The 27,269-nt window shown below is 41.2% G+C and overlaps 1 protein-coding gene across 3 annotated transcripts; it reads right to left on the bottom strand.

Annotated features, from left to right (window-relative positions):
- Positions 1–4,438: 4,438 nt before the first annotated feature.
- On the bottom strand, positions 4,439–26,202 carry LOC125437434 (phospholipid scramblase family member 5-like). 3 transcript variants are annotated; one of them, XM_048504982.1, is made up of 8 exons: positions 26,157–26,202; positions 24,437–24,788; positions 15,562–15,713; positions 12,164–12,206; positions 10,458–10,678; positions 8,244–8,405; positions 6,164–6,325; positions 4,439–5,066 (listed from the first exon to the last, which is right to left on the bottom strand). In XM_048504982.1, exons 2-8 carry the CDS (start codon positions 24,693–24,695, stop codon positions 5,028–5,030), a joined length of 1,038 nt encoding a protein of 345 aa, XP_048360939.1. In that variant the 5' UTR covers positions 24,696–24,788; positions 26,157–26,202; the 3' UTR covers positions 4,439–5,027. The 3 variants fall into 3 exon arrangements, with proteins under 3 accessions (XP_048360939.1, XP_048360940.1, XP_048360941.1); XM_048504983.1 differs by lacking the exon at positions 6,164–6,325; XM_048504984.1 differs by lacking the exons at positions 24,437–24,788; positions 26,157–26,202 and adding an exon at positions 22,154–22,555.
- Between the last annotated feature and the right edge of the window lie 1,067 nt (positions 26,203–27,269).

Below are 27,269 nucleotides of genomic sequence, written 5' to 3' on the forward strand. Positions count from 1 at the left end.
TTCCTGAACATCTGGAGAGCCGCAGGTTCCCTACCCCTGTGCTAGACCAAAGACCGGGGGGGGGAGGGGGGAGCAGATCATGGAAGTTGCACAAAAACAAGGTTGTAGATTGGTGGATTGCTCGACTAGGGACACTTTGCAGGAAAGAATCCCTGTGCAAGTTTTTAAATAGGAGGGAAGCCCCACTGTGAAACAAAAAGCTGCTGGGTGAGTAGTGCATGCATAAATGGCTTTCTTCACCAGCTGCAGTGCTGGCGCCCTCACCCTCTGCCATCTTCCCCCCCTCCATGGAGGCTGTTGCTCTCACCAGCATGTGGTGGGTGGTGGGGGTGGGTGGCCTTCACCCCATATTGTTCCCAATTGTCTTGCCTGCTGCTTGACATGTTTTGTCCTGGTGCTTTCACTGGGCCATGAGGCTGCCGCCTTTTCTTTGGGCCCCACCATCATCATCTGTTGCTGCTGGTTGTGTCGGAGAAGAATGCTCTCACCATTGCAGTGAGTGTTGGGGTGGGAGTAGAAGTCAACCCCAAACTGGAACACAGTTTCAGATTGGGACACCAGGAGTGATCAAGTCTTTGATGGCCTCTCTGAAGCCTCTGCAAGTCTCTCTCATACTTTCCTGCATCTTGGCTGACCTTCTGACCTGCTCCTGCCACTCTTGGGGGTGCTGCAGATCTCCAGAGGCTGCTTTGGAAGCTCTTCATTTGGCCATGCACTTTAAGGCAGGAAATCTCTTTTCCCTCCAAAATTTCCCTGGCATCTTTCACAGCTCTCTCACAGAAGCAAAATGCCTTTCTCTTAAACTCTAGGAGAGGGCCCAGCCCACAGGGTTGCATTAGCAGACTGACGCTGGCAGACTTTAAAACCTGTGATCATCTATAATGGCAACAAAACATTCAGCCTTTTTTCCCCAAATTCGTAGAAATATGATAACCCGATTTACAAGAACCAGTTTTAAGTGAGAACTGGATTAAAACTTTTTAAATTGCTGCTTGATTAGACCCATGCCTGTTAGCAAAAGACTGAAATATTTTAATGATGAAGCAATGCTGCCACCATGTGGTTATTTCTGCCATTGCACATCTTTACAGAAGACCGTTTTTGGTGTTGTGCGTGTATATATTTCTAAAGTGCACCAGGGGATCTTGTCATCTCATTTTCAACTGAAGAGTTGTGTGAAAAACTGCACATTTAGTATGTCCAAGAGCATCCAGGCATTTTTGCTGACATAGAAAGTTATTTTAAAAAATGAGTCCTACAAAAGGCCTCAAAAGCTGAAATACTTTATCTCAACAATGAATGTATTCAATTAATATATACATATGTAGGCTCTGATTTCATATCCCTGAGACAATGGGATCTCATGTGTGCTAAGCACATTTACATTGTTTCTCACTGAAAGATGACATTTCCTGAACCTTCTTTGTTCTAGGATGTACCACTTGGGTCCTAGTATTTACCTAGTTCTGTCCCCAAGGCACTAGAACCCAAGCAGAGCATTCTAGAACAAGGAATGTTCTCCACCTCTAGTATTGGTTCAATTCCTTTTTTATCCCTTGAGCATCCAACCATGAACTGGAGTGGCTGGTATCCATTTATTATTTATATGCCACCCTTCCCCTCAGCAGCATATCTTGACCCCCTAATTTTTGATCTAGTGCTATTATTCCTAGTCTAGGTATTGGGTCTGCTAGGCAGAGGCATGGGAGAGAGAGAGTTGGGGGAGATAAAGGCAAGAGTTATCACTTGTCTCCCTCTTTGTGAGAACTCATTTACAGATTGCGGAAAAACAGCAACGAAGGATGAGTCCCCTTTTTCCTCCAGTGATTTGATCCTGGATCTCCTTTGTAAACTGTTTTGTGTTTCACAGCAGAATAGAGGCCTGATGTTAGAATCTATACCTCTAATAGCAATGTGTGACCCCCATCCACAGATACCCAAATCCATGAATCAGGGCCAGACTGACTCTACAAAAATTTTCTTGCAAATTTAGGGGATCACCCTTCAGGTTTGCAGAAAAATCTGAACACCTTAAAATGCATTTGAGGGTTCAAAGCTGTCCCCCTCCCAACCCAAGTGTGTGTGTGGAGCTCCAGACAATGAAGCTACCTCTGGGCTTCAGGCAGCTCCAATCAGCACTGTGGGCTGGAGAGCTGTCAGTACAATGGGCCAGCAGGCATCAAGCCAAAGGATTGCAGGGGGAGCAAGAGGGCAAGAGAATTGCTGTACTGAGAATTGAGGGGAGTAAGCAAGGACTGTGATGAGGATTGGGAAAAGCAGCTGGGTAAGTGCAGTGTCTGGAGAGAAGCAGGCAGATGAGAGCTGAGAGTGGGGAAGGGAGGCAAGTGGGCGAGCAGAGAGCCAAAATAAAAGATAGGATAGATAGATGATAAAGCTTTAGAGAGTAGGAACAGAAATGGTGAAAAAGGAAAAGTGAAAGGGGGGAAGACGAGGAAACAAAAAGGGTGACGTGAGTGGGAACAGAGGCTACCCAAGGAAAACAGGAAAAGGCAGGTATGCAACTGCATAGGTAGGTGGGAGTGGAGGAAAGGCAGAGGCTGCAAACAATGATGAAAAGGACGAGGGAAAAATCAAGAGTGAGAGAAGTGGGGTAATAAGACCCTTCCTGTACCCTCTTGTGAGTCCTCCACTTGTTGATACATAATGGATTGCAGCTTCTCTGGTTTCATGATGCTAAAGATGAAATGCACACACATGCTAGGAAATGCAAAAGAAGGCAATGATAACAAATAGGTCATCTTTCTGGGGTAAGGGAGGATTGCGGGATCAGGGTTTGAGATCTCCTGGGACATCGTGTGGTGGTGGTAGAAAGTGCCATGAAGTTGTCACCGATTCATTGAAAACCCATCAGGTTTTCCAAGCAGGGACAAACAGGTGATTTGTAATTGCCCGTCTCAGTACAACAGCTCTGGACTTTCACGATGGCTTCCCATCCAAGAACTAACCATGACCACTCTACTTAGCTTTTGAGATCTGATGAGATTGAGCTAGCCTGGATCATCCAGGTCAGAGCATTGGGAAATCTTTGGATATCTTTATTGTTTGTGCTGTGGGAGAAGCACCTAAAATACACAAGTCTACCCGTTCATAAGTAAATTGTGGGAGTTTACTATTTTTACATCAAAACAAGAGTGCATAGGCCAGTGGTGGCGAACCTATGGCACTCCAGATGTTCATGAACTACAATTCCCATCAGCCCCTGTCAGCATGGCCATGCTGGCACGGGGTGATGGGAATTGTAGTTCATGAACATCTGGAGTGCCATAGGTTCACAACCATAGGCATAGGCGAATGGAGTTAACTCTGCTCTTCCACCTCCTCAACCGCTTTACCTCACTGAAGTCAGTCAGGATAGGAGAAAACACTAACAGCACCAACCTGCCAAAAGATAAGGTGTGGCCAATGTTGAGTTGCCTTTACCTTTATCTTCATTTTGCAAAATGAAAAATTAATTCACTCATATATCAATGTTGTCATGCCACCTTCATCAAGGAAGAATTTTAATTGCCTGTTTTAATGCCTACTAAAGGTCTTTGAACTTTGTTATCAATTGCCTGTCAAATGGGGAGAGGTACTTTCGTGCATCTATTTGTAATTTTTCAGGAAGGATTCCTTAAGGGTAAAGGTAGTCCCCTGTGCAAGCACCAGGTCATTACTAATGTATGGGGTGACATCACATCACAACATTTACTGGATGGACCAAATGTACAGGGTGGTTTGCCATTGCCTTCCCCAGTCCTCTGGGTACTCATTTTGCCAACTTTGAAAGGCTGGAAGGCTGGTTCAACCTTGAGTTGGCTACCTGAAACCGACTTCCATCAGAATCAAACTCAGATTGTGAGCAGAGCTTTGACTGCAGTACTGCACTTCACCATGGGGTTCCTAAGGATCCCTAAGACAAGGGGCAAACACCAACCAACTTGCATCCCATTTGGATTTGAAAGGAACATACACCTGTGTTTGTCAATTGGAAACCGCTGTCAAAATGATCATTCAATTCCATTGTTAAGGACCTTGATTCAAGTTTTCGAAACAACAAAGGATCTGATTTGTTTTTTTGCACAACTTTGATAGCATCTGGAAATGCACTTATTAGGTAAAGTTTAGCTTGATGCAACAGCTGCCTCCCTTAACAAAGGACCAGAACCTCAGGTTAGAACCTTAAACCCGCACAACAGCACATAGCACATACGTGTAATCTGGTAACTGTACTCAGGATTTCCGATTTGTTTAATTACTCTCATTTGCACTTCAAATTATTAGCTTTTATATGTTCTGATCCATCACCTAATGCAGGAAGCAGACAATTACCTTCAGTAAGCCTATAAATTTTAACAGTGTTGTTTAAGCATCTCTTAAATCTGAGCAATTAACACAATCATTCCCCCCCCCCCCAGCATCCCCATAGACATTGGTCTTTAGCTTTCCCAGTGGATGATATCTCTGTTAGTTAGTGCTAATTGAACTCTAAATCAGAAAGCTTCTTGGGATGCAATGAAATAAACCCATCTTTTTCTCTTCTTCTTTTTCATTAATAGCCAGGACCAAGGCGCCCCCAAACTTCAAAAGGATTGGTAAGTAAAGACTTTTCATCACGGCAGCTTCCTGTCTTCGTTCTGATCTTTCATGCTTTCTGACGCAAAGACATCAAACAGGCCCAACGAGAATTGCAGCACTTCAAAGCGATGCTGCTCTCGAGCTCTCCTTGTCTGTAAAACTGCGTGTTTAGTCACAGTCCACACAATTAAAATGAGAAAACAATTCTTTACATCAGTTATCATTTAATAAACATCAACACCTCCACCCACCCTTTTTCCCCTTTGCCCAAACCTTAGCATTGTATAGTTCTAAGGGGACATCCAAAACTCAAGGGATGACTGGAAGAAAATGAAAAAGAATTAGGAAGTGTCTTTCATAGACGTCTTCAAAGGACAGGCATCCAATTTATGTTTCGTTCTTCCTTACACTGTCGTTTGCATATTTCATTGTTTCTGTCATCTTCCTTGTTACAATCCGTCTAAAGAGTTCTCAAAGAACATTAAGTCCTACATATAAACAGCGAATGAGGAGAAAGATACAAAAAGGAAACAATTAATATCAAAAGACTTACTTGTAGGTTTTTGTTTCACCGAAGTATTTTCTTTCATTAGCATCTCCAATCAAGGACAGTTTTATGGAGGAAATCAGAGAGATTTAAAGGTCAGGAGAATTTTACTTTGAGCCATGTCAGAATAAAGAGTTGAAATAAAAACTGAATCTTTGTGCACCACCATTTTTAGGTTTGGTCATGACACTGGATCCATCAGGAGACATGCCCAGTTATCCTAGTCCAGTGAAAAACAGGACTAGGTTCCTCACACTGAAAATGTGAAGTCTGCCATCAAAATCAGTCGGCTCTTAGATGTTTTTCTGCTGCTCAATCCCATCTTTCTACAGAGTGTAGGTGACAGCAGTCCAAATTCTGGATATGTAGTATGGCATCCTTTTTGTTAATGACACAATTCAGACTTAGGAAAAAAAAGAAAATTACATGTCCCTGTGGCCTATTGTGTCTAATTTGTTTTGGATCCCTTGCTTAATCTGGTGCTGTGCTAATCTTATGCTTATACAAATTTTCTTTTTAATAAATACTTTTAAACTTTGAATGCTGATTGCATTCTCTGTACCACACAGACCTCCACCATCTTGGATATGCTATTTGAAAAAGGGGCTCCAGGTGGGGGAAGGTTGGCAGTTGGCAAGCAACTATTCCTCCAGGGGTGTACCAGGTGGTAAATCGTCCCTGCGGTGTTCAGGGGTGGGGAAGTGGGAGACACAGAGGCAAGGCCTCAGAACTGGAAAGGAAGCTGGAGGATCCTGACCTTCCTCTATGGCCCATTCTTACAAAGGTCAAGTAGCGGCAGCAGGTACCAGAGAGAGGGGGGCCCTCCAGAAGGTGTTGGGAACTCCTGGGAGAGGGTGAGGAATGGAATATGGCCTACAGATCAGAGCAGGCCCATTCTGTTCTGCTCTGTTCATTTAACCCTTCAGGGCACCTTGTTGACTACTGTCTGAAATATTATGCTGGACTTGATGAATACTGGTCTGATCAAGTAGGCAGTTATGTTCCTATAAATGTTTTTTTTAATGAGAACATACTTACTATAAGGAAGCAAGCACCAATCATTACTGCTTTGATTTTTACATCTAGATCTACAGGAACCTGGATACCAAAGTTGGCTGTATTGGTAAATATATTATTGACAAAACCAGACCAATACTTAGAAATCTTTCCAATTGTAGATGTCTCATTTAGAGATTTTACCTGCGAAAAAAGAGAGGAAAGTATACATTGTAAGCATGTCTCAATTATTTGTAAATCTGAATTAATGTGATTCAGAACTGGATCTGCAGAGATAAGGGAAAGCCCATTATCCCCTCTCCCCCTAATCCCCAGCTATGTCTACTTCCTCCCACTATCACTGCTATTGGGGTTTCTAGGGGGTCTGGGGATTCCTCCAAGTTTGTAGAATCCTAAATCATATTTCTGTCTACTTATTTCTGAGTAAACATGAACAGGACTGTGCTATAATTAATACAAAGTGAATTTATTAATAGAGGTAGAAAAAAATCTACCAGCTGAAGTCTAGAACCATTTGAATGCCACTGTCTTGTTTATTACAACTACTATTTGGATTTTTCGGATTTATGGGGGAAACTCTTTTTATCATTCTATCATCTGGAATTTTTATAAATTCCACAGCCACCAATTACACCCACCAGTAAATATAAGAGCATTAGACACCATTTCTGAACACACAATATAAATGGATTACAAAACGTGAAGAAGACACTGGTGTTCATAATTTTCTTGTATAAAATACAAGTAATGATAGCCTGTTATCATAAATCAATGGTGACTTGCCAGTGCACACTCACATATACCTTCTAAGTTAAACAGCCCGCATTAGAATAAGATCATCTAGGGCATGTACTGAGAGGGAATATTGCTTGTTTATACCTCTCTTGTATGTATGTATGTATGTATGTATGTATTTATTTATTTTTCAAACTTATATACCGCCCAATCCCCGAAGGCCTTTTAACTTTTAATAAATTCTGTACTATTTTGAATGCTGGTACTTGTTTTCCATACCAGACAGAACCCCACCATTCAAACCATCTATTCAGTCTGGGGGCCAGGGAAAGGGAGACAGTCAGTTATGAAATTGCTCATTGTCCAGGAGTGTGCAAGTGCAGTAAGATGTTCTTGTGCTAACCAGTCACCGGGTAATGAGAGATGCAGGCATAAGATGGGCAGGAAAGGAAGTTGGGATCACTGGCAAGTAATTCCTAAAACAGTCAGATGGTAGCAATGTTATTAAAAGGGGAGAGAAAATCCCTCCAAGTATCAGGCATTCTGAATGACTAGTGTGTTGCTTGGTGGGGACTCAGGTCACTATTGGTGCCTAGATGTTTCAGAGGAGCAAATGGGGTGGGTGTCCATGGTCAGTGAGGTTGTTCACCACATGAACAATGTACCTGTTTTTTTTAAAAAAAATGTGAATTAACTAATACAATTGCATGTATGTGTGTTTTCTGCATGTATGAAAACTGTATAATTTGCATATAAAAAGCATTCAACTTGTGTACACAATACAAACGAATCTACATGTCCAACTATGAAAATCAGGGAAATAAAACCTCGAGTGTGGGGGGAGGGATTAAAAAAAAACCAAAATGGGATATTTACTCATGTCTACCAACAGGTGACTAGAACAGTTAGAGCTGATAGTTTTGGTCAAGGGAAATGTGAATATTTTATATGCGTCTTATCACAGTGGCTAGAAGTATGCTTGCAAGATGCTGGAAACAAGAAACAGCCCCATTAATGAAAAAATGGGCTCAAAAATGTTTAGAGACCAATAACTGGATGAAACAAACAGATTTGTGGAATGGGAAAAACACTGAGCGGACTGTTGATTTGGAAATGTGTTACAGAAGCGTTGTTATTATTTTTAGTAAGGTTTGATGTTGTTTTGGTTTTGCTTATATTGTTATTGTTTTGTTTGCACTCTTGTCTGTAAATAAATAAATTTAAATTAAAACAACTTTTTAAAAAAGTGAATACATGGTGTGTGTTGTAACCACATAGGAATTGGATGCAACCTTCCATATGTGGGCAATGGAACAGAAGTCTAAAGATAGCGATAAAATCATTCAAAATAATATATCAAAAGTACCTCAAAGTCAACATCTCCCAAGCAACCACACGTTGCATAGGGACCTATGATCTTCAGCACATCTTCATTGCTCTCGTTCCTGATAGTGAATTTTGGCAGAAAGGGGTCCCATTTCTGTATCACGTAGCCAACTGTGGTCCCAGGAGGAGATTGAATTTCTAACTATTGGACAGTCAAAAATGTCCTCATATTAAACATGCAAACAAAGATAATTTCTGAACAATAACACATCTGAAACATAAAAATTGTAATCCATCCATCCATTTTCCTTTATGACCCCTAAAGACAATTTTCCACTCATAGAAGTGGAAGCATAATTTCTTGCTGTTTCCCCTTCCTGCTGCAAACTCTCAATTTTCGCTTTATGCTATTCCTCTGGGTCTCCTGGCCCCCCCTCAGAGTAGCATTTTAGGGAGATCAGTGAGCTATGGCAAAAGGGAAGGGAGGAGGGGAAATTCTGTTCCTTTGACAGAAATGTCTTCCAGTAGTGCAGGGGTCTGCAACCTGCGGCTGTCCAGATATTAATGGACTACAATTCCCATCAGCCCCTCCTCCCTTCCCTCTTGCCAATTTGCCATGCTGGCAGGGGCTGATGGGGATTGTAGTCCATGAACATCTGGACAGCCGCAAGTTGCAGACCCCTGCACTAGTGAAAAATTTACTCTGGATCCTTGCTCTCGTTACCTAGAAACGTATGATGCAGCATCATAGTACAACCAGGCAATAGTTGTCCTGTATACGAATGTCTTTCCCCTGCCCCTTCATTCTCCCCCACCTTTTATCTTCATTGTACTTAAGCTTATGTGATACAGTTAATAGAGCAAGGTGGCAGAGATTGAGATGGTAGAATGGACTATGACATTTCATTCCGTAGCAGAGAGATCACATCTTTCAATGTTCTTCTACATTAATAACTCCATCTGGACATGAAACTTGCACTAGATTATGGAGGGCTGGACTGGAATATATTACCCTGATGTGCTGATCTTTTTTTTTATTTGCAGAGAATTTTTATATAGGTGAATATGAAAAAAAATGTGAACAGTGTGAAGCCTGGAGTCTCCATCACCCATCAGTTCAGTTTGTGATCGGTTCACCAATTGCAAGCAGCAAAGCTGATTCTGCAAATGTTTAGCTGCGTTCAAATACTTTTAAAAAAATGATTGAAGATGAATTATCTCCTTCTGCTTCAGCACAGATCTCTCCTTCCGGCTGCTATCACCTTTCCCTTTCTGTCTGCAGTTCGTGTTGCCAACCCATCATCTGGGATCTGGAGGTCTCCTGGGATTATAATGGATTCCTAATCTACAGAGATCAGTTCCTCCAGGAGAAAATTCCTACCTTGGAGAGAGGACTATGGCATTATAGCACATTGAGGTCTCTCTGTTCCCCAACCCCAGACTCAACTCCCAAATGTCCAGGCCTATCCCAGCTTGCAATAAACAAACCTACCCGCTGTTCACCACATTCTTAAAATTAACAATACATAACAGCATTCTCACTGTGACTCACAGGTATAAGGAATTTCTTTGTCCTTCATGGTTGCCTGCCTTGGTGCTCATTAATGTATAGCCATTTCTCCTATTAACTCATGGGAATTTTAATTCCTTCTCTTCCTCCTCCAGATTGCAAATGCCTTAGCAGACCAGGTGCTCGGGAGCAGCAGCAGCAGCAGCAGAAGGCCATTGCTTTCACATCCTGCACGTGAGCTCACAAAGGCACCCGGTGGGCCACTGCGAGTAGCAGAGTGCTGGACTAGATGGACTCTGGTCTCATCCAGCAGGCTCTTTCTTATGTTCTTATGTTCCTTCATGTCTGCTAAATTCTTATGTTTAAAGTGCATTCCACTAACAAAGGAGGTTCTTAAGGTATTGCAGCTTCTACTTTCAGCCTATCAGACTCACATGACCTTGTACCTTTTAATAGAAAAGGCTGGTGAGCTGTTCAGGTTGGCAATATTTTGTGCATGGCCATTCCTGCATTGCCTCAAGACAGTTTTAGTTATTTTTCAGGGGAAGATACCCAAGATACACAATTTTCTATGGCAACTCAGTAAACATTATTTAAGATTAAGTTCGATGAATGTTTACATATACTGCTCTTTTTTCATGAGCTTCAACATATAAAATGGTTGCACTGTTTTCCCAAAGTAGTTCTATGTCTTTTACAAGGTATATACTTACATGAAAGGTAGTGCTACTATGATTTACTAACCTCTTGCAGATAACATGGAAACCAGCAGCTGTTACATCTTAATGGTCTGTTCACAGTGATAACTTCTTGACCGGTGTTGTCTGTAATCCGGATGGTGAAGGACCGTAAAGGTGAGCAGAAGTTACGATCAAAGCAACCATTTTCTTCCACTGCAAAGTAAACTCTTTGTCCCATGTGGTTTTTTATTTCATACTTGCTGCAGGTCTCAGTGCCAAGTATAACTAAGCAAAATCAAATGTGCAGACATCGTTATGATTGGGCAGAGATGTATCTGATAACCTTTTTGATTTAGTACTACATTTTAATACAGCGTATTTCTGCATATGTTAGATACTTTATATACATTTAATAATTATACAGATTGTTGGTCATTTGAGGTAGAATCCAGCCAAAGTTGAAAGATGTCAGTGGAAAAATTAAGCATGTATTAAATTTTCTTTAAAGTTCTTTGGTTCTATTGGGCTCAGTGCCAACATTAAACCACTGAACATATTCAGATTAGGAGTGTGCACCAATACTTTTCAGTATATTTCAGATTTGTATTTAAGAAACCTGAATTTTTTTTTTGGAAATCCAAAAAAGGCTGAATTCCCATACCACTATCCCCCCCCCTTTTTTTGAATAATCAATGTTTTTGTGGGGAGGGGGACACAGATTTCCATTAAATCCTATGGGAAATCTTTACAGGATTCAGAGGGGCTCTTTTTCGAGGTGCAGGTACAAAACTTTAGTGGAGCTGCAGGTGCCTCTCCTTACAAGAACTCCCATATTTGGTGAAAATTGGGTCAAGGGATGCAATTTTATGATTGACTCTAATCAAACAATTTTAGATCAGAGACAAATTTTCCCATCTTTATTGCAATGGTAGGAACCTTTTCACACAACAGCACATTCTTTGGGGAGTCTCAGCAGGGCTTGGGGGCCAGGTTTGACGTAGAGGCATCGAATGTTCAGCATAACTACAGATGCCTCCCCTTACAAGAGCTCTCAAGTTTAGTTAATTTTGGATCTGGTGGTCCAATTTTAAAAACACCCAGTTTTCCTCCATTTGGGGGACTATAAAAATCCTAGCTCAACAGTCCCTAAGTAATCACAGTTAGTGGAGTGTCCTGCATTGAGACAATCACAGTAGCTATAATTACAGGCAAAGGAGGGAGAGAGGGAGGGAGCGCTGGATGCAATGCTTCACCATCGCCATGGGGCTTAGGGCTATATGGAAAAGGAGGGTAATTTGGAAACAATCCTGCTGCCCAAACTGTTTCACATCTCAAACAGGCTTATACCCCACAAAAGTTCATCCTAAGTCTGCAGGCTGTAATGGTGGCATTCCTGGGATGGAACATCAGTGGATGCTGACTACAGTCAGCTCCACCCTTGGGAATTCTCCTCCCTCCCCGCCACTGTGCCAGTGTCCACTTGGCCAAAAATGCAGCTCTGCAGTGGCACCCATTTTCAGGTTTGCCCACCATGGAGCTGTAAGGTTGCTGGACACTGACATGCTTTTTCCCTCCACTGACGTAGTTACCTCTTAGCCAGCAGAGAGGGCAAACATGTTGGCGCGGTCCTCTGCCGCTCCCAGCAGCCATTCTCCCCATCTGGATTGGGCCATTAATTAAACTATAGTTTTGTCTCATGTTTGTCTTACATATGTACTGAATTACAATGGGTTTTTTTCCTGATGAAGGGGAAGTTTTGATGTACAATACCTTGAAGAAGCTCCACTTGCTGGTGAATAATTATCTGGTCCAGCTGTAGAGAAATAAAAGTAAATAAGACAATGTAAGAATTGTTGAACACTGAAGATATTTTATGCCTTTTGTGACGTATAGCAGAACCAAATAATAGAACTGGTAGTTTAGACTCCTGTATTTGGGAATGCTGTTCAGGGTGCTAGTGGAGGGAACTGAGTAGGGAAAAACATTCTAGAAACATGTATTGATTGAGTGATTGATTGATTGATTGATTGATTGATTGATTGATTGATTGATTGCATTTGTACCCCACAAAATCTCCTAGAGGACTCAGGGCGGCTTACAACAAAAACATATAAAACAATATAGTTAGTGGTGGGATTCAAATAATTTAACAACCGGTCTGGTGGTGAAATTCAAATAATTTAACAACTGGTTGTTTAGAAGGCCCATTTAACAACCTGTTCTGCCAAAGGGGTACGAGCCTGCTGAATCCCACCACTGAATATACTACAATAAATAATACAAAAATATATACATTAAAAGGCTTTAAAAACAAGATACAATAAATAGCATAGCATAGCATAGAACCTACGAGTGGACATACAAGTATAAAAACAGATGTGCACATCGCGTCCAGACAGGGAGATGAATGACACTAAGGAAAGGGATGCCCGGCTAGCCTGGCACTCATGTAATAACAGTATGTTTGTGTCAGTGGCTCATGCCATATGCTTACTAGGATGGGAAACATCTCAGAATCTCTATTTGGTATGAATTAAAAATGTATTCTCTTTTCCATCTAGTACTCAACTCAGTCCTTATCCTGAAGTAAAATGAAAACGCAAGCAAAGCCCACGAAGGGCATGGTCCCCAGTTTAACTCATAGAGGTGTTTAAGGAAGGAATCTTAAATGTGACAACCTGCACTAAGAGAGGAGGTCATGCAAGATCCACATTTCACAAACTCTACTTAGTTTCCAGTTTCACTTGGAAAGCAAGTGAATGAAGGCCTTCTTCGCTCTTTTATTGAACTAACTTGCGAGACATCCATAGCTCTTGACTAATTAGAAGTTTAAATTTTGCTAGTCATATCAGCAGAAGGCTATAAAAGGAGCGACTATGAAGTCAAATAAAAATATAACTCTTTGAACAACAAGGGTACAGACAAGAAATTCACTACGTTCCCATTTTATAGAACATCGGCTTTAAACCATATAATTAAGCATTGCAAGCATAATCAAACAGAACAAAAGTCTCTCTCCCAATGCTTGCATTGGCATGATCACCTTTGGCAATGTACAAACCTACCTCGCTGATCATTTGGAACTACTTCCTATATGTGGGAGAAGAGGTAACTGGGACAAATTCCAGATACAGTTCTACAACTTGCTTTGTGAATTAACTCTAGACTTATTGTTGAGTAGGCTTTCTATTAGCAATCTTCACGATGCATTCATGGCCTGTCTTACATATATACATCACACCATACAATATGAGGTAGACCATTTTTATATTCGTTTATATTTGTTACAAAGCAAAGATCATAAAAATATGGGATACCTTTCAAATTATCAAGTTTTTATTAAAAAAATCTGTTTTCTTTCTCTTTTCTAGATAGCACCAAATTGCTGTGATTAAAATACACTGTTTTATGTATGTGTGTGTGTAGTAGAAACTTTTGACCACTGAGGAAGGCCTTTGAGGCTGAAATGTATATGGTATTATTTAGTCACTTGATATTGACATCAACTCGGTATGTAGTATTGTTATGGCATTTGTAAAGCTAGCAGTTTATAATCCAAATCTGAGAGTTTTCTTAATTTACCTAATTGTGTGCACCTTTTTTGATTTTAATCTAACAAGCAAATTGTGACAGAATAAGTGGTATCTGAGCAACAAGGAATGCAGCCACTTGTGTTAGGTCACTCTGCAGAAGCTAGCACTAAGAGACCATGCATTGCTTTAACAAGTAGGTTCTGTCTTGACCCCTCCCAGCTACTCAATGATCCTGACTTGGAATCCTTGGGGAAGAACCCAAGTTTAGTAACTAAGGAAGACCACAGAATATAGGAAGGGCCTGGCACTGCAGAGCCACCTGCAGGTAAAAAATCTCTTCAGCACCAGAGGCTGCTGAAGGGAAACCTCTCCACCAGCCCTGGAGGTAGTCTCCAGGTTTCTGCCATGCAGTTCTCAAGCCTGGCCCTGTAGCCTACCAGGACCCTCTTCCAGTCCACCAGAATATTGGTGGTGGAGAACTATGGCCACAAAGAGAGCAAAGTGCTACGCTGACTACATGCAACACCAAGGAAGAGCAGAACCCTGAAAGTGAGTCCTTGTAGGACCCTGACCTGTGTGCAAAGCTACTTCAGAAACTCCAGGACCTGTTGGCAATACAGCTGGCTTCTAATCTTATGCCTTTTCACATATGTAGTCAGAGAAGATTGCAGGTAGAGGTGGGTCTTTCTTCAGATGAAATGTTTTAGATGGAGACTGCTGTGATTAAATCTGGGGCCTTTCACAACAAACTCTTGCCCTCTGCCATTGAACTGTAGTCTCTCTAATAGAAATGCTAAATCCCATAGGAGAAACCAAAAGATGCCACCTGCTTACAGGACGTTTTATATGCTGTGCTATAGTGAAGTATCCAGTGGTGAGATCCAAAAATTTTAATAACAGGTTCCAATGGTGGTGGGATTCAAACAGTGGCGTCGCCGCACACACGCACCTCCAGTCCCTATTGGGCAGGGAGGTTGCTTTAGTAACCCCTTCTTGGCACTCAGAAAAAATTAGTAACCACTTCTAGAGAAGTGGTGAGAACTGGTTGGATCCTACCTCTGGAAGTATCCCTACGACATTTGACAAGGCAATTTTAAAATTGAAATTTTATTTAATTTGTACCCCACACTCCCCTAGCGAAGCCAGACTCAATGTATAACTCAATTTATAACAACCCATAGGAGAAAGACATCATGCAGAATAATTCTGTTTCAGTAAAAAAAAAATTCAAACAAAGAGAGAATCTGAAATACAAGGAAGTAAATCAAAAGGAAGAAAAACTGTCCTGGATCCAATGAAGGGTTTCTGTGACTGGAAGGGATTTCTGTCACTGAGCATGACTTCCTTGATTCACCTGACCCCCACTACAGCCCCAAATACTGCCAAAGTATTTATCCTGGGGGACAAAGGACTTGAGGAATAGCATGAAGTAAAGTTAGTGGTTTGCAGTGAGGAGAATGAGTTACTTGAAATTAGTCCCCAGGGAAGTCCTCTGGTTGATTCCTAGGAGAAATAAACAAAACTGCATATCTGTTTTTCCACAGGGAATTGTTTGGGTAAAATAGACGTAAATATAAGATGGGTCCCATTAATATATATAATAGAAGCTTAAAAGGATTTGGAAAACAATAGGACCTGGCGTAGGTATTCCAAACCAGGAGGCAAACTGGTAGTGGATTGGGCTTGTTTACAATTGGTGGTTGTCTCTGAAGACTGAAGTTGCTCTGGTGGATCTGGAGAACCAGGAAGAGGATCCTCTAGGGTTTTATGAATGTGCCCAGGAATATCTGCGTGAAATAAACAAGCATTAAGAAATGGGAGGGAGGTGATTTTGTCAATGAAAATTGTCCAGCATAACTAAGTTGCACCAATTGAGAACAATCACTAAACTTATTTTGTTTCCTTTTGAGTTTTGCACAGAAATATCACAGACTGTGGGTGGAATCCAGAAGTATTTATTTATTTAAAAATATTTCTGTGCTGTCTTTCAACCCAAACAGGGTCTCCAGAGTGGCAAACATAGGGCCTTTCCCCACTTACCAATTGTTGCGGGCCAATCTGGCAAAATGACCCGGGGTTCTGCAGTGCTCCCCACAGTATCAGCGATGGCATTGTGGCCACCCCGATTCTGGTGCTCTTCTGCCCCCTTAGCATGCATCATTTTTGGACCTGGTCAGAAGAGCAACATTTTGGAGTACCCCGCACCGAGCACGGGGTTGTGGGGAACACCGGCAAATATTAGTGCACCGCAAGGAATGAGCCAATCAGAAGCCAGAACAGGAGGTGGACAATACACGACCAGCGACATTATGATGATGTGTGCATGTGTCGATGACGAAAAAAGAGTCTGACCTCTAAAACGGTGCGCCCGCCAATCAAAACAGAGACCCGCTCTCCAATGGCTGTGATCGCTGTGGAACACATGCTCTTGGGGAACGCTGCAATTCTGACCCCGCGTTCTTTAGGGAAGATTTCCCAAAGAGCAAAATGATGTGGGGAACAACTTCTCCGTGCTCAAAAGCTGCGGACTCTAACAAATGTGGGGATGCCCTTTGGCCCACAACAATTGGTAAGTGGGAAACGGCCCATAAAAACATTTGACATTAAAACAGCATTTCATTTCATTTATTCAATTTATACCCCACCCTCCCCCGTAGGGTTCAAGGGAGCGAACAACAAGCAAATAACATCAAAATACTAATCAAATATCAAAGCAGCAAATATCAAACCAAGAAATATCAAAACAGCAAAACAGCAGCATCAATAAACATATCCACAAATATCAAAAAGCAAGAACATCAGTAAGCATGACATAACAGCATAAAACATTTCATAACACAATAGCAGAATAACATAACAGCACAATAGCAAATTATTGCATCTTAAACATAATATAACACAATAATATAATATCATAGACAACAAGAAATGGCCTCAATAATGCCATCCCCATGTCCAATCCACCCCTGCCAACCTATCCCCACTAACTCACCTACTAGCTCAAGCAAAAAACAACACTATGTCCTTTGGGGTCCACAATTGATCATATAAAGGGCAACTAACTACTAAAGGTTACATAAATCGAACCACCTACTCTAAGCCTACAAAACTAACTACTACCTAAACTTGAAAAAACTACAAGATTTACACAATTACAAGATTTATTATTTAAAATAAATCATATACAAAATATTTAACCAATTCAACAAAAATAGAAAAAGACAAACACGCATATCTACAACTAGGGGAACATTTATTTGGGATACATCAAACCAAACAAAAAAAGACTTCATCTACTGGTGGTAGACAATGATAGTGGTAGACGGCTGAATCTTCTTGGGAAGGGAGTTCAAAGTTTTGGTGCCAGCACCAAAAAGTACTTGCCTTAGGTTGCCACCCATCTAGCATCAGTTGGCAGGAGTACCCAAGCAGGTCTCTGAATATTACCAGAATGCACTGGGAGGTTTATATGGCAAAAGGTGGTCCTTTAGGTATGCTGGCTGCAAACCACACAAGGTTTTAAATGTCAATACCAGAACCCAGAATTGAGTTCAGAAGCCAACTTGGAACCAATCTCAACCTTGCTTCTATCCATAGAAATCTTCTGCCAAATCCAGACCTGTATCTCTTCAATATTGTGAACTTTCAAAATAACTTAATATTTGTTTTCTTTTCCTATACTGTTTATATAGTCTGTTGACTAAGATTTTACTATAAACATCTAACAAAGTGAGCTTTAGTTTACGAAATCTTAATCTTCAGCGTTGGTTGGCCTTCTAGCCCCCACTGAGATCAGTAAAACAACCAGCCACAAGAACCTTTGCCTCAGGTTAAGGTCAGAGATATAGGAAGGGCATCTCCAAAATCTCAGGGCCTTTTGATGCTAAGAATGAGTTGAAATTTGTACATTAAAAGAGAGCATCTTGCTAAGAAGCACTGGGATGGAGACAGTTGGATTAGTTTGATTTTAATGTTTTTAGCATGTGATGTAGTATGTTTTTGGGTTATTACTTTATAACATCCTCAAGATGTTATATTTCTGCTACGTGGAGAACGCCACTGTCTCCTCACCAAACAATGTGTTATACAAAATAGAGGGTTCTGCTCACCTTTTAGAGTGGGTAATTAGCAGAAGCAGCCATTTTGCTTTAGCGAGAGCTGGGTGAGCAACTTCATAAACCAGAATCTATTCCCTTAAGAAATCCGCAGGACAGCAAATAAAGCATAACAAATTTGTTCAAGGATGGTTGGGGATACACAAGCACACAAATCAAAGCACACAGAGAATTTACACAGGTCTAAGATATATACAGTGGTGGGATCCAAAAATTTTAGTAACAGGTTCCCAAGGTGGTGGGATTCAAACTGTGGCGTAGCACCAATGGGGCTGGGTGGGGCACGACGGGGGCATGGCCGGGCATTCTGGGGTCAGGGCATCCCTGGGTGGGGCTGTGGCAAGGACGCAGCCACTGCGCCGGTCCTTGGGTGGGAAACGAATGCACGCAGGTGCAGGCTGCCACGCACGCCGGTGCACCTCCTGCTAGACTGCTTCAAGTTCTGTGCGCTACTGCTGAGAGGAGGGGCATAATTAAGGCAAAAATCACGTGGCAAAATCACCAATTAGTAACCCCGTCTCGGCACACACAAATAATTAGTAACCTACTCTCGGGAACCTGTGAGAACCTGCTGGATCCCACCTTTGGATATATATAGTGTTCAGGGGAAAATTTGAGAGATAGAGTCAGGGAGTTTCAGGGATTTAAAGGGTGATATGTTACCAGGTCTTGAAGAGGCTTGGATCCAAGAAGCAGAGTCAGCGATCCATGCTGAGATCCAAGGAAGAAGACATTGTATTGAGGACAGTATTACCAGACCAGAGGCTGTTAGGAGTGGATATTCTTTGTACCCGAAAATGGACCTGAGCTTCTGAGACAAAGGGCAAGGCTGGCTTTCCAAAGAAGCGGCAGAGAGAGATTAATGAAAGTGTTGGCTAATGGTCTAGGTGCTTGGCTTGATGGGCCAAATTAGGAGAGGCAGGATGAAATCTGTGTTTCAGGGAGTGAAGTTGATGAAATAACAACTTCAAGACAAAAAAATCTAATCAGGGTCCGTGGTCTTCGGAGAGGTTAGTCAGGAAGCTGAACGTGAGATTAGTACTTTAAGGCAAATATCAGGCAGGAACTTCATTGATGAGTGGGGTTTGCATAACTTTCATCTGAACAGCACAGCTGGGACCTGGGAGTTGTTTTCTAGGTTGGAAGGCATTGTTCTTCTCAATCCATTCAAGAGGTGTAGTATGATCTTTTGCATCATTGATATGGGCAAGGGGAATTACAGACTAGCTGGCTGTCCTTATAGGTGACACTGGCAAATGCAACTGATGGACTTCCCAACTTGGCCAAGCATCTCCAGGGCACTCCAGAAAGCTGGCAGCATAGGTAGCAACATGGTTCCAAAAGAAGTCACTCACATCCATCATATATTAGCCTGGTAACAAAAGATCCTCTGTGGGTAAATCTGCTATAGCTCCCCAGTCCTCCAGCAGGTTCAGCACTTCTTTGAATTTCATTTGTAAACCACATGCACTGGCTTATCCATCACTGATATCATATACCATATCAATGATGCAAAAATACATTTTTTTATTTATTTAAAACATTTTTATGCTACCTAACCACCCAATCAGGGTTCACAGGGAACCAAACTTGAACACATTCAAACAATAAAAATACAGTTAGGAATATTACATTCTATTTAAAACACACAAACTTAGAAAAAGGCCCAAAACCTGTTATAATACGTAATATAGTACACTCAGGGGCATACACTGTATTCTTTACAGTATGTGGCTTCCTTATCTTGTATGATGGACTTTCATAATGAAGGGTATTTCTCTAGAAATTTTTTTATGCTGAGTGAATAATTAAATAGGACTCCTGGTTTTTTCCTATCATATGAGAAACTCAGTACTTAAGTTTTTTTTCTGCATCCTATTTGTCTTTGTATTAAGAGGATGCAAACCTACCACTACCCCGCATGACAACCTGACATATGCACTCTCAAGCTTGCCATTCTGCCTGGCCTTCTCCCTCTCAAGTCACTGGAAATCCAGGTAGTTGCAACTGGCAACTCTGTCTTACTCCCTTTAGTGTTAAGCCCTGTGTGCCCCAGAGACTTTCTCAGGATTTCACTGACCTCTGAAGAGGTCAGAGACCTCATTTTGGAAAACCCAGCAAGACCACCTCCCTTGATTCTGTGGATGTCGCTGTGAAGTGGTCTATTCTGCTCTTGTGGGCTTGAAAAAAGCGAGCGTTATTTGAATGTGAGCATAGCTGCTTCATCACACAATCACATTTTGATCTTAATTTATCATTGCAGCCACAGCTTTCCTTCAAAGCCCGGGACCACAGGAAGACGGAATCCCTTTGAATTTCTATCTGACTTTTAAAAAATGTATAACCGGGTTATAAATATTTAATTCACTCTCCTGCATCACTTTACCTCACAGAGACTTGTTGTTGCTGAAACTCGTGTTACACAAAATGCTGTGAAGTTTTACGGACTGAGTGTCAGCGTCATCTTTGCAAGGTGGGGAACGAAAGGGAAAGTGAAGCCTGTCCTGCAAGTCAGAGCTAGAAAATAGCAGGTGTACTAGATATTCATGGAAATCGTTCTGAACAACGTGTGCATGATCCTTTGTATGTGTTAGAGCACCATTTGGAATTTCAGTAGTTTTTCCTACACTCAAAATAGTGTAGGAAATAAATAAAGTAAAGTAAAGTGCCTGACATAAGCACGGTTTTTGTTTGATGCACTGGCTGCTGATTAGATGTGTACTCATCAGTTCATATGCAGTTACACTTTTCTATGCTCATTGATGTCAGTAGATTTTAAAAGGGGGTAACTGTTTAGCAGTAATAGTTCATAGTTCTTTGCTGTTAGAAAGATACCATGTTCCAAATGATTATATTACCTCCATTGAAATATTAGACCATGCTACCGGTGTCATCTAAATGGCATGTTTAATTTTGTAGAGCCGTTTAACAGGTTTTTGTCTCCACAGGGCAGTATGAGGCTGGTCTAATTTCTTCCATTTGATAGATGAAGGAACTGACTTTGTTCTATGTCACTAGCAACTTCACGACTGAAACATTTAAGCTGATCATGGGGTTGATGTCATAAGACAAACAGAGTTATCAAAATTACACAGTCCTGAAGAATATGAAAGGTGCATCGTGTGTATAATTTTTCTCTGGAGGGAGGAGAGAAAAATTGAGTTTGGGTGAGAACTGCTCAGAACACCGGGAAAACCCATATGCCAAATTAAAATGTGCTATTTAAAGAACTGCCCTAGAATGTGTTAGGGAAGCATTTGTCTTCATTTTAAAAAGTGTAATACTTAATTTCCCCCACAAAAGTGGAGGAAAGATGTAGTGGCATACCATTACAACATGGTTCCCAGGGCAAGCTCCGGGTACTGCGCCCACCCCCCACTCCCCCACCCCAGCTCCAGCCCCTACTGCATTTCCTCACCAGGGCTTCCTCTCGGCAGGCAAGGGTGCCATGATGCCTTCCCACACCAGCCTCATTAACTCCGCACTTTCTGTAGTCACTCAGAGAGAGAGGAGAAGATGCTTGAGAGGATTTCTAGTTGCCTGCAACGTTCACCTTTAATGAAACCTGCCAATAACTACCTAAGGCAAAACCAACCAACCAACCAACTCTCAACAAGTACTCTCTGTTCAGCCTCATAGTGTTTGGATTTTCTAGTTAGCAGAAATGTTGTCAATCATGTTCAGCAGAATTAGTACCTCTGGATTTCTCAAATGAAGCCTGCTTGAAGGAGGCAAACCTTTTTACTAGAAGCACACTCTTTCAGTGTTTTGTATGACCAGATAAATAGCATGCACTGGCAGACACAAGGCAGGCATAGCTAAAACAGCATCACATGATCAAGAGGAAACCCAAGGTAATGTATGTGTGGATGGATGGATACTAGATGGATGGACGGACGGTTAGCTAAATAGATGTAATTAGTTTATATTTTCTTACAGATTTCTGGCTCCAGTGTATAATGCCGAGCAGAATTATCATGCCTCGGAATTGTTACTATCCTGCTCAATCAAATTGATGAGTGCAATAGTACAAGGGGTTGGATTTCTTTTTCTTTCCTTTTCCTTTTTTGTCTTGGTAAACATGTCTTTATAGGTTATATATAATTGCTTACCTTGAGAGGCCATGAAGCTGCCTGAGTCACTTCTTCAAAGGAAGCCAGGTTAAAAGAAAAGGTTTTTTTCTTGTTGCAGCAAGGAAAAAAAAAAGCACAGCATGCACAAAACTTCAGAAGGTATCTGTCTACTTCATGTCAGGTTACAAAAGAACAGCAAAGAACACAGCTCCTTTCTTATATTCTAGAATGATGCACTTTATGGACAACAGGGGGAGCTGATGCTTGTAAGCAAGAAAAAAAAGATCTAGTTTACTTACTACAGATGCATTTTGCACCAGTGTGAACGAAGAAGCTAAACAACACTTACACAGAAATTAAATTAATCCGTATTTGTTTTGAGCACACAAATTCAGTCTATATTATATTGACTTCATGCCTGCTCAAAGGAAGAAATATTTCCTGTGCGCATGGATGAAGCACAGAGGGGACATTGGGTTTTGCCCTACCGCCAGCCTGCACTCGTCAAAGACGATGACTCCTTTATAGAATGAGAGCCAGAAAACAGTGTTATCTGACCTGCATGCTGGAACACATTAACTGCTATAGAGATAGAATTTAGGTATGGAGATCTTGCTTCAGAACTGAGCCTCAATTGTAAAGCTAATTGTTACTCTAAGAGCACTAGGAGAAAATAACCTTGAGTTGCCAGCTCATATTTCTAACTAAAGTGACCAAGTTGCCATGGAGATTTCATCAGTGCAAATCATGTAGGCATGATTCACCACTATTAAGTGACCACCAGAAAAGGCAATAGAGTAAAAGGCTATCTTGTGAGCTCAGCAGAATGAAAGTCCTTATTCTTATTCATAGCTATCTATATTTCTTCTAATATTCCTTCAGTTCTTCATGAAGGTTATTCTATACTAAGCTGTATGCCCACAGCTGACAATATAACACTGGATGTCCCAGCACAATAGTTGGTAGTTTGCAATTTATGCTTCTCTAACATTTCCACCAGACTGGTGTGCAATTATGGTATTCACTAATACAAGATGGGGTGGTGATGACCGCTAGATCAATGTTGGGTGATAACAGAATGTGGAGAAAAAAATCAACTGGTCTCCTAGGGAAGGTCAATTCTGCTAAAGCTGAACAGAAAAAAAAGACTGAAAAATACATTTCTGCTTTTTTTTTCTTCCTGGAAATAAGGCAGAATAAAAGGGAGCCAAAAAAGTGGATCTAAAAAAATGCTAGGGGTTTTTTTTTTGCATTTTTCAGGCTGCTACAACCCACACCTTAAAAAGGAAGAAGAAAATCCATCTCCTCCCTCCCTTTTAGAACATGGGCTAGGAATTCTTATTTTCATAGATGTTTATTTCCTTCTTTGGCAAGAGCAGGGTCCTTATTCCCAAAAATTCTTTCTCTGCAAAAACTACCGGTCTAGACACTGACACTAACACATCTGGACCTTCTGGTTCCAAGAGTTGTCCCCAATAAATATGTCAGCATCTCTAAATTATAAATTCCACCCACTATCAGCATGTCACTCACACACATATACATTCTGTGAGGAATTAGTCGTTTACAACAAAAACTTTCACTGCAAACATAAACTTAAAACAATCATTAAGCATTAAAATACAGCATCCCAATACAGAAATTAAAAACCAACCAGTGATAAATACTAAGCACCAAACCAGGGGTCGGCAACCTTTAACACCCAAAGAGCCATTTGGACCCATTTTCCATGGAAAAGAAAACACTTGGAGCCGCAAATACTTTTTGACATTTAAAATGAAGATAACACTGTATATATTGTTTTTTACCTTTACGCTTTGTATAACAATTATAGTGTGTTGCTTATAAAATCCATGAAGTGCTTCAGAGAAAATTATATTATAATATATTATATTATTTCATTTATGTAAAGAACACATTTTGAACATTTTGAACTCTTAAAAAATAATAACAACAGGTTTGCCCAACTGTGCTGGCATCCAAACCCACCCCCCAGTCTCCGAAAAATGCTACCCATGGAGGAAGGGGAAGGCAAGAGAAGCTGCAAAGGGTGCAAGAACAGAAGGAGAAGCTGGGAAAGGGGCTTTGTCCCACAATGCATTCTGGTCTTATCCCATAATTCTGAGGAAACAGTGCCTGCCACCCTAGTGCCCACCAGTATGGACTTGGAGGCAGTTCAATCCCATAATTTTCTGCAGCTGTCTGAACCACAAGGAGGGAGACCCGATCCCACAATGCACTGTAACTACTGGTAGGAGGTACACAGACATGGGGGGCTAAAAAACCCTGCTCCCAGAATGCATTGCACAGCTTAATACTCACCAGTTCCTACAGATTTGAGGAGGGGCGGCCCGGTCCCGTCTACCCACAGGACCCTAGCTGAGCAGGCGCAGACGGAGAAGGCAGGCGGGGCTTTCTCACCAGTATTGATTTCTTGCGCATGCGCCTGAAGCCCGGGCAACAACAATAGTAAGCAAATATGTGCATGATGAGCGAACGGCTCGGGGAGGCTGGTCGTTCTGCACATGCGTCTCTGCAGGCGGCCCGGGTAGTTGTGCGCTTGCTTATTATGGCAAAGCATGGTCCTCAGGTTGCTCAGGTCTCAAGCCACACGGAGCTGCAGTACAAGGACGAAAGAGCCGTATGCGGCTCTGGAGCCGCGGGTTGCAGACCCCTGCACCAGATTAACAGTTAAAAAGCTATGGCATTAAATGATACACGCACATACATATATCACACGATCTGCTAATTTAGAAAAAAAAACAGGATCTCATGTTTATAAATAAAGGCTTTGAGAAGGATCTGAAGAAGTTCACAGTGATCAGCTGATATAATTACTCTTGTGCTATCCAATAGATTAATTATTGACCTTGGGTGTGGGAAATTCATATTCAAATTCCCTTCTTTGCTGTCTAAAAAAAGAAAAAATCATTGGGTGGCTTGCAGCAAACAATAATTTTTTACCTGAATCTAACAGAGATTTTTATTAGCACAATATGAACACTAGGAAAAGGAAAGTAAATAGAGGTCATAACAAATAATACTTACAGGATACCCAAATGCTACATTCCCTTTCAAAAAATGACCTTTAATACGCAGTCCTTTCTTAGAATGTGTAACCATTTGAATGCTGTTCTTTAGGAAATAATTGCTTTAAAAAATATTTCTATACTGCCTCTCTAACAGGTCATAAATATATTCCATACAATAATTACAACAAAATCCACAAATTAAAACCATACATTGCATCTTCAGTTTCCTGATGGTGATAAAACATCAAATTCCACTAGCACTACCTAAAAATCAGAGAGAAAGGGGGGAGGGGGAGGCCAGAGATGGTAACCGTTGCTGCCTCTACCATGCTGTATAAATTAAAACCAGTAGTGACACATTGTGGAAGCTGAATATCTTGGTATTCAAGGCATGCTGAGCGCTTCCATTGTGGAAGCTGAATATCTTGGTATTCAAGGCATGCTGAGTGCTTCCAGGAGCCCAAACAAATATTCCCACTGGGTCGCTCTTCATTCTATTCTATCCAGATTCACCTCAACATTATATGGAAATAAATCACCTGACTAGGTCAGAGCCATGGGTCCCTAGAATGACTGGGCCTTCCCAAAAATAATTCTACCAACTCTTCCTGTGCATACCCACTTTTTTCTGACTTCTGTCTAATTAGAGACATGTTGTATGTTTCATGTTAACAGTCTCTATGCTTTGTGTCTTTTCCCCATACTTTTACTACAGACCAATTGTACACCTCCTGAGAGTGACCTAGGTAATCTATCTATCTATCTATCTATCTATCTATCTATCTATCTATCTATCTATCTATCTATCTATCTATCTATCTATCTATCTATCTATCTATCTATCTATCTATCTATCTATCTATCATCTAATTTCATAGGCCACCTCATCCCCAAAGGGCTCTAGCAGTAATTAATACTGCTACCAGAATTCACATATCTCACTAACATCTACAGTGGAGATTTGTGCATGTCCACTACATATTGTGGGGAGAAAAATGTACTGTACTCACACTGGGAACACATGATGTTTCCATAGCTGAGATGCATAACTTCCTGCTTCAGGCTTAACGTCTCTCTGTAAGCATAACTCACTCCCACTTCCTGTTGTCCAAATTCACCAGTGATTTGATGTTGGAAGCAGAATTTGACTCTGTTTTAATCTGGCCAGTCTCCCAAAGTAAAAGACAACAACGTCACCTGTTGCAAGCAACAGAGACACATCTGGAACCTATCAACAGTGATTTTGATAAAGGGGCCTCATCTAATGGGACACTGTACATGAACCTTAGCAGGCTACCCATCAGAACCTATATTAAATCTGGCCTAATTTATAATTCAGAGGACATCCATAAGATTTGTCAGCTTTGCTGCTAAGACTTTTCAGCTATCAAAACCATTCTGTGCCTACAGGATTTGCAGTTCAAACATGTTTTCCTAATGGAGTGATTTGCTATTGAAGTGTCAATATGATTTGTTACCTAGGGAGGCTAATACTCCTTTGATTGTCTGGAACCTTGGCTCTTGCCTTCCTTTTCAGCAAAAAATAATATAAAACTGAAACCCAGTAGAGGTATAAGGCATAAATATTTAGCTTTTGCATATCTCTGCATTCTTCAAGGAGACAAAGACTGTCAGCAGCAGTCTTCATTCTTTGCTATGAATTAGACACATTTTCCCCTTCTGTATATATGTTGGCACTATGCTGACCTTGATCTTGACTGAAGAACAACAACAGAAGATGGAGTTAGATAGTCATTCTTTGACAGCTTGCTTTATCTGGCCTCCACAAAAGATGAGGGAAGCCATGGAGTATGTTCAAATAGCTGTGAACTTTGCTACTTCTAAATACCATTGACAACTATAAGTGTATACACTACCTGGGAAACTGGAGGGCCAACATAGTGTGGTGGTTAAGAGGGATAGAATCTAATCTTGAGGTTTGATTCCCCACTCCTCCACATGAGCAGCGGACTCTTATCTGGGTTTGTTTCCCTGCTCCTACACATGAAGCCTACTGAGTGACCTTGGGCTAGTCACAGTTCTTTGGAACTCTCTCAGCCTCACCTACCTCACAAGGTGTCTCTTGTGGAGAAAAGATGAGAAAGGAGTTTGTAAGCCACCTT

The sequence above is a fragment of the Sphaerodactylus townsendi genome, linkage group LG08 (assembly GCF_021028975.2).
Source record: "Sphaerodactylus townsendi isolate TG3544 linkage group LG08, MPM_Stown_v2.3, whole genome shotgun sequence".
Classification (NCBI taxonomy): Eukaryota; Metazoa; Chordata; class Lepidosauria; order Squamata; family Sphaerodactylidae; genus Sphaerodactylus; species Sphaerodactylus townsendi.